Source organism: Thermobia domestica, chromosome 18 (genome assembly GCF_964235325.1).
Source record: "Thermobia domestica chromosome 18, izTheDome1.hap1.1, whole genome shotgun sequence".
Lineage (NCBI taxonomy): Eukaryota > Metazoa > Arthropoda > Insecta > Zygentoma > Lepismatidae > Thermobia > Thermobia domestica.
Genome location: NC_137471.1, coordinates 72662329 through 72674741, shown reverse-complemented (window position 1 = coordinate 72674741; position 12413 = coordinate 72662329). Strand labels below are relative to the sequence as shown.

General features: G+C 34.9%; 1 protein-coding gene across 1 annotated transcript in view; it reads right to left on the bottom strand.

Annotated features, from left to right (window-relative positions):
- The window catches only part of LOC145675126 (adenylate cyclase type 2-like), a 1402841-nt gene that overhangs the window by 79869 nt on the left and 1310559 nt on the right, over positions 1-12413 (bottom strand). The window contains exon 8 of the mRNA XM_081745496.1: positions 6465-6576. Within this exon, the coding sequence (XP_081601622.1) occupies positions 6465-6576 (112 nt within the window). The remainder of the gene's footprint in view (positions 1-6464; positions 6577-12413) is intronic.

Sequence of the window (12413 nt, the reverse complement as noted above, 5' to 3'; positions counted from 1 at the left end):
CTAGAACAGATAACAGTTCCTGTCGCTAATAGAACTGTCGCTTCTGGGACTAATTCTTTTTTAAAGTACTATGTTAAAAAAAGATTATAATTAATGATACAATTAATTATCTTTTTTGACTCTCATATTTACAATTAATAATACAATTAAATTATTTATTAATACGTGATATTTCATACGTTAAAGTTATTAACATGATTAAAGAATATTAATTCACTTTCGTAGGCATATTCTTTTAATTTTACGAACTCATTTAAAAGTAATAAGAGGAAAAAAAGACAGCACTTCATTTTGAAGCGAGTAAATATTGCCTACAGAGTAAGTAATTTCCGTTTCCAAACAACGTTTATTACAGAAAGTGCCTGTTTTTCAAACATGTTGTAAATATATATTCTTCTACTTAAAAACAAAGCTGTTGCCTGAAGATAAATCCGGAAATTAAAATACAATGCAGTGTAATAACACAATAAAAATAAAGCATTTAGAATTAAGAAACTCAATATCAAAACATTTCTCTGTGATTTCCACCATGCGAAATGAAGATCTAGTTTGCATGTACCAGTACAGGATACTCTGCGATAAAAATATAAACAAACTGTTGGTGCTAAAAGCATTTTGTAATACAATATTTTCATAACAGTTTGTACGTAGTACTATTGTTAGAAAAGTATAGATAGTCAATTCTAATACTGAGATTATTCCCATTTTAGGAAGGTTATAGACTCTACTTAGTAGGATGAAGTTTAGGCATAAGGACAATCCTCAAGGAAAAGAAACATTTTGCTGTAAAAGTACGGACATAGCCACAAAGAATCAAATGAGGGCGCCGCGCACAAACGATTTCCTGCGCCTCCAAATGGAGTTAATTTGTTACGTATTTACAGCAAGTGAAGAAAGTTTATAACAGAATGTGAAAGAGGTATTAAAGTCCACTTTTTTGCTATTTCATCCATGTTTTATAATATTTTATTTCAACTTACGTTTCAAACACACTGAATGTATTCGTATTTAGAGTTCTATTAATATTGAGTATGGTTCTGCAGTGATATCTAATCACGAGGGATGCCGGTACTTATCAGTATGAAAGGATAAAATATTTTTAAGATTTATAATTTCATTTAAATTCATAATAAGGGAAAAGCTTTTATTGTAAGTTCTAACTAATTTGTAAGTTGTTCCTCGGAGTATAACCACAATGATAATCAATTGCGTAAGTAGATACCATAACTTTGAAAGATAATCAGGCATCATCGTAGTAGTGTTATATAATATTTGTTTGACAAGGTTCAGTGTTCCTTTTACAGTACTGACAAGGGACATCACCCAATTGTCCCAAGTGAAGTTTGAAAAATGAAAAAAGAAAAAAAAAGAATGTGACACCTCATTTTAATAGCAAATTTCCCCAAAAAGTCAATGGTATGCTTATTTTTGTTCTATAGTTAACCGGTATGAATTAAGGACTGCTTCTAATGTGCACCAAACGTCCATTATTCGATCTTTCAAATTGGCAACACTCCTAATTTTCACCGCATGTTTTAAGATTCCAACTGGCACTTTGCAATTGTTGCCATGGCTCATGTTTTCTAAATTTATTACATTTTTTTAAGAGTTGCGATTTGTCAGTTCGTGAATAGTGTTGGGATAAACATCCAGCAATCTTTCTGAATTTTGAAGACTTGCCATGTTATTATTTATTTCCTATACCTGCCCATCAAAAACTCGTTTACTGACATGGATCATCGCACAACGAAACAACTCCAACTTTACATTCAGGTAATACCGAAGACGTAGCTTGTATAGTAGATGAGACGAAAAACCAAGTGAAAATTCACTTCAAAAAGGAAAACGAAATATGATTGTTGTGTAAATCAAGGATCTTTTGTTTTATTTTATATTTATTTCTTTATTTATATTTATTTGTTTATTTTCTATGGCAATTTTTTAACTAGTCAGACAAAAAAGTCATTCGCTTTCTAGCGATTGTTGTCGATGATTCATGTTTGTAAGATTTATAATTAGTATTGATCGGGAACTCAATTAAGTTACACCTCTTTGTAAACAAGTTACCTGTTTTCATATTATGTTCATGGTACAAACAATGTTTTGGGAACAGTCATTATGCCTCTTTGATATTTTCTATCATTGCTGCTGTTCCTTTAAAGTTGTATTTATTAAAGATATTTTATTGTTTGTCGTTTGCGCAACATGTAGGCTACATTTCCTGATACTTTTGTGTTCGTATAATCCCAATTTGTAATAATTTTATTTGTATTTCTTTACGTCACATAGGTCCATAGGCTTCTCATGTATTCTGGTTTGAAATAAATAATCACGTTGCAAGTCTTCAAAATTCAGAAAGATTGCTGGATGCTTATTCCAACACTATTCACGAACTGACAAATCGCAACTCAAAAAATGTAATAAATTTAAAAAACATGGACCATGGCAACAATTGCAAAGTGCCAGTTGGAATCTTAAAACATGCGGTGAAAATTAGGAGTGTTGCCAATTTGAAAGATCGAATAATGGACGTTTGGTGCACATTAGAAGCAGTCCTAAATTCATACTGGTTAACTATAGAACAAAAATAAGCATACCATTGACTTTTTGGGGAAATTTGCTATTAAAATGAGGTGTCACATGCTATGCTTTTCATTTTTCAAACTTCCCTTTAATTTAAAATAGCGGATTTCGAAATGGCTGCCGTCAAGGTTACCCTTACCGTATCACTTCCCTCTAGGCATAATATGTATTACCGAAGCTTTTGACAACTTATTATTATTAATACGCGGGTTAGAAGCGGAGGTAAGGGACTTTCGCACGTAGTAAGTGAACAATTAAATGCCTGTAACTTTTCCACAAATGGGTGTATCTCAAAACTAGCTTCACCATTGTCTTCCTAATTAAATTCTAGCCCGAAATTATGTATCATATTACCCTATTCCCATTTAAAAAACTTTGACCTTAATTCAAAATGGCGCATTTCAAGATGGCTGCCATCAAGGTCATACCTATCATACAACTTCCCCCTGGGCCTTATATATATCTACATGGTTGTTCTTTCATTAACGCTCCGTTTAAAAAGGTTGTAAGGGACTTCTGCAGTAATCTCTAATAATCACATCACAACTATAAAAAAATATTTAAAAATAGAAAAGATGCACAATGGCAAAAATTTCTGTCATCACAAATAATAAATATATGTCCTCTATCAGGTAGAAAAATTTCATTGAAATCGGAGCCGGACAATTGGGTGATGTCTCTTGTGAGTATTATATGAGACGTGGACTTGAAGTTTTAGGTGGAGTTCGAATCCCCGTAATGCGTTCAAATTTTGGTTCTCCTTCACTGGATATTGAGCCTAGAAGAACGTGCATCAATCACACACACGATAACGAGTAGGCCTAGACTAACAAGGTCGAGTAGTGCACAAGTTGTTTGCTGTTGCCTAAATTGTTACTTGTTACTTCCGACCAAACCACCATAGCAATCGGTTGGATAAGGTAAGGAAACGAGTTTATAATTTCGTTGAAGCATTGTTTTCGTTTTTTCTGAATATCAGAGAGTTTGCAACACTGAACAATTAAAAGGTATTACTTTTCTGCAGTAATACTATATGGATGCATACGTTAATTAGTGAAGAATATTTAAAATATGCAACTACGACTGAAGTACACTGCAAAAAATACAGAAACTATTTTACACATAGTAGGACACCGTACACACTACCGACACTCTTTGAATACCTCTAGATGACACATATTCACCCCTTGTAGGTACTGTGTTGTCCAAGCATGTCCCAGATGTATGTACACAATGTGTAAAATGTATGTCATCACTTTGTTTCCGTACTGTTTGCCGACAAGAAGTGTTTTAAATATGTCATACTAGATACTCATTTTTGGAGAATGAACCCTTTTGGATACGCGAAGCACACTTTACAAACACACACTTGATATATTTCCCAATCAATATCTATACTAAAAGTGTTTAAATGATTTTTTTTACAGTGTACGAAATGAAAGGAGGAGCCATTATAAGTAAGATATATTAGCAGAACCATAAGTAGTTAGGCGCATCGGCGGAACCTTATCCTTCTCATCCTACCCCACAAATGTACCATTATCTTGTTTGATCATAACGTTTTCAATAAAAAAAAAGTCCCTCCAAATATTCTCGTCGGCGCGACTTCTGCCCTAAAACCTGCATGAGGCACTCTTTTACCTATAAATGATCAATACAATACTGGTATAATCTCTTAGTAAAATGAAAATTACATTACTATGTCTTCTCTCCTGTAAGAAAACTAACTAGCAACTGTGAAAGTTGGTTGGGTCGCGCTAGCTCAGTGGCAGAGTATTCATCTCTGGTGCGTGGAGTCCGTGGTTCGATCCCAGCTCGCACAGTGTAGGACTTTTTTGTGATGGACAAAGACCGTTTGGGGCTTTTCTCTGGATTCTCCCGTTTCCTCCTATTTTCTTCATTCTACTATTTTATTCATTTCTCATCATCCCCGACTCCTTTAGCCTACCAAGCATAATTGTCTGATGTAAACATCAAAGATTTAATTTCATTTTATTTGTGAAGGTTGGCAACACTGCGCTAATTTTGGATTACGAGGTAGGTGACGCTATTTGGTTCAATAAACAAAAACTTCTCCTGCAAAGGAGAAACCAATAGTACACGGATGGAACATAAAAAATTTGGTACACAGATATATCTTCACCATATCTCATCACGTACGAGTACGAAACCGCTTTTTTTTTTAATTTTCGGCTCTAAAGGGTCGGATTTGAGTGCAAGTGGAAACGTAGGCATAAAAGGAGAGGATAATATCTAGAATTATGGATATAGTGGTGGATTGGAGCTTAACGTCCCTTTCAGCAGCAAGGGCTATTTGACAGTGCACTTACAGTTTAACGGGGAACTCGAACCATATGAGTTGTCACCGGGAACCGAACACGGATCTACCATGCCAAAGGCCCGCTTGAGTGGGAGCTCCTGACGAATATTACTCTCATATGATCCATAACTTTCTGGATTACAGAGATAAATAGCGATCCTGTGGTCGCTGTTAAAATCCAAGTTTAACCGCCATTGTCATCAGGGAGATTGAAGTGAAAATAACACGTTCAAAATGACCGATATTATTATAAAATCCATAGTTTTAGGGGTCATTGAGATGAATAGTAGCACCCCAGAACCCGTTCACTTTCAATTTTAGTCCTTATCGTCATTGGGGAGTTAGGGGTGAAAAATAAAAGTCCAAGATAACAAATATTCGAATTTATAGTTTTTGGGGTCTTTGAGGTGAATACTAACACTCCAACTCCATTAAAATACAACAAATAGCTCTCAACGTCGTGGAAAGAATGACGTGATAAATAATATATTCAAAATCACAAATAGTAGTGTCGAGTCCATAGTTTACGGGATAGCCTTGATAACAATCTTGATGTGATTTAAGCCGAACTTTGGTCAAAAAAAGATATGTCAACTGGCTCGGGAATTGACAAGGATACCGTCAAAGGAGTTGGTCTTCGTTATTTATTTGTTCATATTGACAGGGACAACTCCCAAAAGAGTTGCTACGACGTACACGCCTTTGCTAATCATAATTTTTTTAAAAAAATTGTGCATGCTAGTTTACGTTCGTTAATGAAGCCCCTCTCCCAGAAAAGAAAACATTGTGGTGAATAGAAATAGTATATCACAACAATCTTATAGTTTCCGGTACTGACGTACTTCATGGATCCAAAGATTTGTACAATTTGTAGGAGAAATATCTAATGTTATTTCAAAAGAGAAATTTAAAGGAAACCACAATATATGGGGATCTTATCTCTGACATTCCTAATAATGTAGAAAACAGTAATGCAAAGTATATGCTTTCAACCACATTACAACATAAGAAAGCCATGTTAAAGTGAAGTTGCTACGAGGCAATGTTTCCATGTAAGCTAAGTTCTTTAATTTCTTCTTATATGCAGGAGTAGATTTTTAAAGTGTACAAAAGAAATATGTAAAGTGATTTTTTTAAACATCTTAGTTTACGCTCATGCACATCGCCGCCGCTGGCACGCCTTTCCACTTCGGAAGCACTCTTGTGATACTGCTCCGGCGCACCAGCTTCGCCGTGCCATGACTCAGTTAGATAGAATTATCACTTTTAGTAGCCACCTAGAACAGGTTAGTTTGTGCCTTAGGAGCTATAGTTTGTATAATATATATGTGTATGCTGATTTATACATACAATGGTTAAACTCTCCTAAGGTGAACCCGCAGCCAGGAATCCAATTCCTCCAATAAGAAACAACGTTTCAAGACAGAAGAAGTCGATTTCCTGATGAAACAAGTACATTCATCTATGGGTCCATAAACTACGTCTGCATTTAATTTCGATCTATTGATCAGAAAATGAGACTAAAAATTTTGGAAAATACTATTGAATTCATGTTACTTACCTGTGCAATTTGATCGAATCGTCCAAACAATTCGTTGAGTGTCTGTACGAGATCGGAGGCACTTAACTGCTCAGAGAGGGGGGTGAAGTTCACTATATCTGCATACAGGATACTGTAAAGAAGACCAAGATTCAATGTATTGTTATTAGATTGAATATTAATCACTATTAGGCCTAATCAATAATAATTATTTAATTCTTAATCATTTTAACTTGGTTTTATACTTAAAGTATCGTTTGAAACTTGTTTGCATTAATACAAGCAAGCAAAATTACCATAGGCAAAGACATCTTTTTAGAATAAACCAGTTTTTTAGAAAAAAACATTCTTGTCACTACCTATGTAACTGAATGACTTTCTTCGTGAGTGTTATGAACACTAATGTCGATTCAACTATTACACATGGTACCTGTGTCCCGGCTAGAAGACAATAACAATATTTCTGAAATATTCTATTCATGAATAAGGCACAATTTCCTTACAGCCAAATAAAAACTATCTTGGCGATAAAGGACATACTTTTTAGTATTCTCCTCCCTTTTAGCACCAATACTATATGAGACGTGAACCTACAAGTTATCGTGAGATCTGATCCACATGTGCTCCCATCGGGATTCGAAATTGGATCTCTCGCGCCTAAGGTACGTGTGTTAACTATATAGCCGCGAGGAATCTCATTAGAAAAATCTGCACTACTTTTTACTCTCTTCTAAAATATGTTGTGTATATACGTATAGCATAGTTAGAAAACGAACTTTTAGACATATTATAGTACAAATTTCTTTACAACTTCTCGAACTGCTTTAAGGAAGTACAATAATTCAAATCTTAATTCTTCCAGAGCTCCCTCGTGGCTAAGCAGTTAGCGTGTGCGCCTTTGGCGTGGTAGACCCTTGTTCGATTCCTGGCGGGAGCTCATGTGGTTCGGATTCCACGTTAGTCAGTAGTTCTACGTCTCATATAGCATCGCTGGTGAAAGGGACCCTAACTAAAATCAACTCAACTCAATTAATTTTTTCACAATTTTAGCTGCTTACAGCTCTGCTCTGCTGTTTTTTTTTTTTAATTTCGAAAAAGAAATTACTAGAAGTTCGTAATTTTCATTTCATTATATATATGTTAATGACATTACTCTAAAGTTTAATAACATTACTTTCTCTACTCTGTATATGTAGTTGAATTTCGTGGCAAGAATTCATTTTTTAAAAAAAAAAAAATTAAATAATTTTCATTACAAATACATTTCAAAAAAGATACTACAAGTGCATGAATTTCTCTTTTAAAAAGAAACAAAAACTTGTACAATATTAACAACGAAATTATGTTAAAACTTCTTTTTGAAAATTTATTTATTTACGTCATTGGATGCTCTCTCAAACTTTGCTTTTGCCTAAATTTGTTTGGTATAAAAACTATATGAGAAAATTGTTCGAAAGTAAAAAAAATAAGTCTCTTTACATTTGTAAAGTATTCAAAAAAGTTTTGATTTCTTTTACCCCACCCCCTCCCAAATCTTATTTTATCAAAAGCGTCTCTCTATATAGAGAATTTTCTCTCAATATTTTGCTATCTATTGATTTCGTATCATTCACGTCTTCAAACGCGTTTTCTTTAAGAAGCTTTTCAGTTTGGTAAGCTCATCCTTTTTACTAATACCTTTCCAAACTAACTAACTTGCCTAGTTCATCTCATGCGAAATAATCCCCTTACTCGACTTGCTCCAAATGTATCCAAAGAAAGATAAGATATGCAATACTCATTAATGGCGATTATTAGGTATTACATGTAACAAGTATTCCTTCCTGTTCCGTATTTCCACCGCAAAGAAGTTCGATCAAATCAGAAATTTAATAGCAGTTATGTGTTACTTATCTGTGTATACTTACAAAGAGTAGAGTCGGTTTATAAGTTCAGCGTCAAATTGCATCAAAGTAAACTATAAGCTTTTAGAGTGAAAATGTAAAGAATCACACTGGCAGCTACAGTGGCATCCTTTCATCATTGAAGCGAGTATAGCGAAGCTTCTATCATTCGAGTCGATCGGCATTTGTGTGTCTGTCCATCTGTTTAATGATAACTTCTTTAATGATCAAAGTTTCACTTCAATCTGATAAGTTTCAGATTTAAGTGAAACTTTGTACGTGTCTCTATCTAACCTGCAGAAATAACACTATTGTTTGGGGTTATAATTAATCAAGTTTAAGGGCAAACAATGGATAATCCATCGTTATATGTTGTAAATTTACGCATATTTATTGCATACAATTTTGCAGTGTAAATTAATGTTAAAAGTATTCGATAGAGAGAACACAGTGTATATATATTTTTGTGGTAATTCCGTATTGTAGAGTTTAGAGCGTTGGACTCACGTGCACGTGGTCCTGGGTTCGATTTCCAGCCGATGATTCCCAATTTTTAGCGTCCACCCAACGTCCTGAGGCAAACTGGGGAGTCATATGAATAAAATATGCGACTGCTACTAGGTCTAAAAAGTTTCGTATACACCTGTTAGAGATAGGGTGACGCAGTGCACTGACCTCGTGTTTGTCACTAGGTTAGCCGTAGTTCAGCCGGTCCCTAACAGATGGCGTTGAAGCGGCTCAAGCCCACAAATTGCTGTCACGCCAGCGGTTAGATTAGCTTTAGGTATTATGATCATCTCTGTAGCTAGGCATTAAAATCTGCCGGAAATGAAAGTATAAATGTTTCCAAATCCCAATTTAAAACATATGTTCTTCGATATTTTTTCTAAAGTATAATTCAATTTCCAACCAATATGGCGTATTTTCTTTGAGACTGCGAAATTATCCCATTTGGTTTAAGTTTTTAAACTATTGTCCTCTCTGGACTGAAATTAGTCTCCTTTCCCTGATTTTTAGGAAAGAAGGTTTATGAAAATTTTTCGATTTTGAAATTATACCTTAAAACTTTTATGTTAATTGAGGCTTTTACACAATCTCTAACACTTGGAGCTGAAGTCAGTCAAAAATAAGAATTTGCTTTACCCTTCCTCCATGGTTAAAATAAAATATGTTCCACTATTATTTTCATAAAAATAGGAATCATTCAATATTGATGGAATTGCCCATTTTTTTCTGAGCATTCCTTATCATCTCTGCACTCCAGTAGTAGAGCTTAGCTCACAAATTTCTGCCGCGATTCTAATTCTTCGTTGCTGTAAATCGCGGCATGGCTCTGTACTAAGAGTTATGTAGTATTCACATGGGCTGAATTAAATTGAATAGGAATAGCTCAAATCTTTGATTGTTATATAGAGGAAAAGAATACAGATAGTAATCCATAAGAAAACGTTGAATAAAAAGCAAGTTAATATTATTTTCTGAAGAAAATTATTTTTGGTAAAACGCACCTCAAAAGCACTAAAGAAAACATGGTGTCTGATTTTAGAAAGATTAAATAAATAAATAAATAAAAATGTAAATTTAATTTGATAACGTAAGAATGTAAATTAATTATTCAACTCATAAAATAAAAAGATTTTTTGGCAATTGTTGTAGTAATACTAAAACAACAATTCAACAAATCATACGAGTTATACAACAAAAGTCATGGCAACTATTATTTTTTAAGAAAAAAAAAAAACTTGGAACAAAGCAAGAAATTTCTAAATATACAGATGGAATATTGGTACATGTGGAAACGTTACATGCAGAAAATCGGATGAATATACACATTTCCATCTTGAAAAATGTGTACAGCAAATTTTTCGTTTTACACGTGCGTTACACGCAATGGCTGTACTTCAGTTTTGGTATAAGGTCGAAATTGCACGGTGATAGGTCTAGTATATATGGCGGATGTTCAAATATTTCCCTCTCCATCCCCATCTGCATACACGTTGCTGTATAGGATATAACACACACATGAAACATACGAATCATAGTATTAATTTTTCTCATGCTATACCCTAATGGGGATGCGTACGGATTTTCATTCAAAATATGTATTTTTATAAAATTGAAGTAATATGAGAAGGGAGCTCGAATCAATAAAGGAAAGAGCAACGGGAATTTAGTATATGAAATGAGATTTTTATTAAATATATATATATATATATATATATATATATATATATATATATATATATATATGTATGTATGTATGTATGTATAATGTTTCATGAATCTAATTTCGTATCGGTGTTAAATCTAAAACATACCTTTGGAAATTAGGGTGTGTATCACATCGCCTTAAAACGCCAAGTTATATAGAAGTGTGTTTAGAATATAGTCTACCTTGATTCCAATATAATGAAAATGTCCATGCAGATTAAGAATACAGGGGCAGTGGGAAAAAAATGACATCACTTGTCTATCTTTAAATACCTCTGTGTATTTTAGTGTGTTTCCTTAATAGCTTAATATATTATAGTGTAATACCTCAATGTATTTCTTGAAACATATGCGAACAATAGAGTACAGATTGACAATATGCCTACTAACTGATGCTATCTCATAAAAGCTATTGTCCATGTGAAAAATCCACACGAGCCTGTACTAGGTGGTCATTACTAGGAAGAGCTGCATCAATTCCTGCTCAGGGCAGGCCAAAAGTGGGAGTTCACACTGAAAAGCAGGTATGAGTTCGCAGGGAACAGGCGCGCTACAAACGGTGAATATGTGCGTATGCTAAAGTTTACTTACAAACCATAATCACTATTTATATTTGAGCTTACAAACACCGTGTGTGGGGGTTTTCTCGGAGTGGTTCTCCGGTTTCCTCCCACTTTCTTTATTCTACCATTTCATTCATTTCTCATCATCACTGTCTCCTTTAGTCTAACCAGCATAATCCTGGGACCTAAAACTTAAATATTTCGGTTCTATATTTGAGCGTATCTAGCATTTGTTCTTTCTGTCTAATGTCGCTTTGCGCAACACCTTCTTACTACTAACAACGTAATGTTTCCGTCATACTCATTAAACCTGAAAGTTATTCAACATAACTTTCTCTAATGTGAAGTAGAGAAAAAGGTAGCCCATGACCTTTGGTAGGCTTACGACAGGATCTCTACAGAGTTTGCGGCAAGCTAAGTAGTGTGGAATAGGAAACCTCAATGCTACGAAGCAAGCAGTAAGAGGGTTAAGAGTCACACAGTCCCGAAGAAGACTAAGCAACTGAGGTTGGGATGCCGGCAGAGCTCCGTTCAAGCTAAGGTCGGAGGAAGTTAAGCCTAGAGTTCCACAGCAAAATAAAGGCTTTTAGGTTGGCTTCTCCTAGAGCTCCATGCAAGCTAGAGGAGAGGTGACCAATCGCAAACTGGCGACTGTCCGTTGAATTCTCTTCGTTATAAAGACGCTCCGAGCGGTGGTGGCGCTGCTGCTCCCTTGTCATTCTGTGATTTGTAGGTGGCGCTTGTGGTCTGTAGTCTGCTTCTGTAGTAATCCAACGTGAAATGTAGTACTTCATCGTAAAACACATTTGGTTATTGTTTACAAACAGGAGCACGTGTAATGTTTATAAACACAAGCACGTGATGCATTAAATACAGAAATTAATATTGAAACCCGAAATTGTACATTTTTATTTCCTTCGGTTTGAACAGAAACTTAAGGAAGAATATAGAACCAGTTCTAGGTTTGCTGAATCCATTTCAAGAAAGCATTTCTCGATATCGTATCATTTCTGCTCTGATACCTATACAGTGGTTGTTCAGTCTACATTTGGCCAATTTCGACTTATCTAAAAATTTAGAAGAAACCATGGTGTCAGGTCCGTAACTGCTCGATTTGTTTCCCTAGTTCCCTAACAATAGCCCGACAGCGTAATTTCCACTGTAATAGGCTTCTCTGAAGAACCGGGAGGGGAATCTTGTCCCATTTCCTTTGCACAGCTTTCCAAAGTCCTTCCACACTTGTCACACGTCGTTTTCCCAAAGCCCGCTTCAGCAATCCAAATCCACAATAGTCCATAGACTTGCATCTGAAG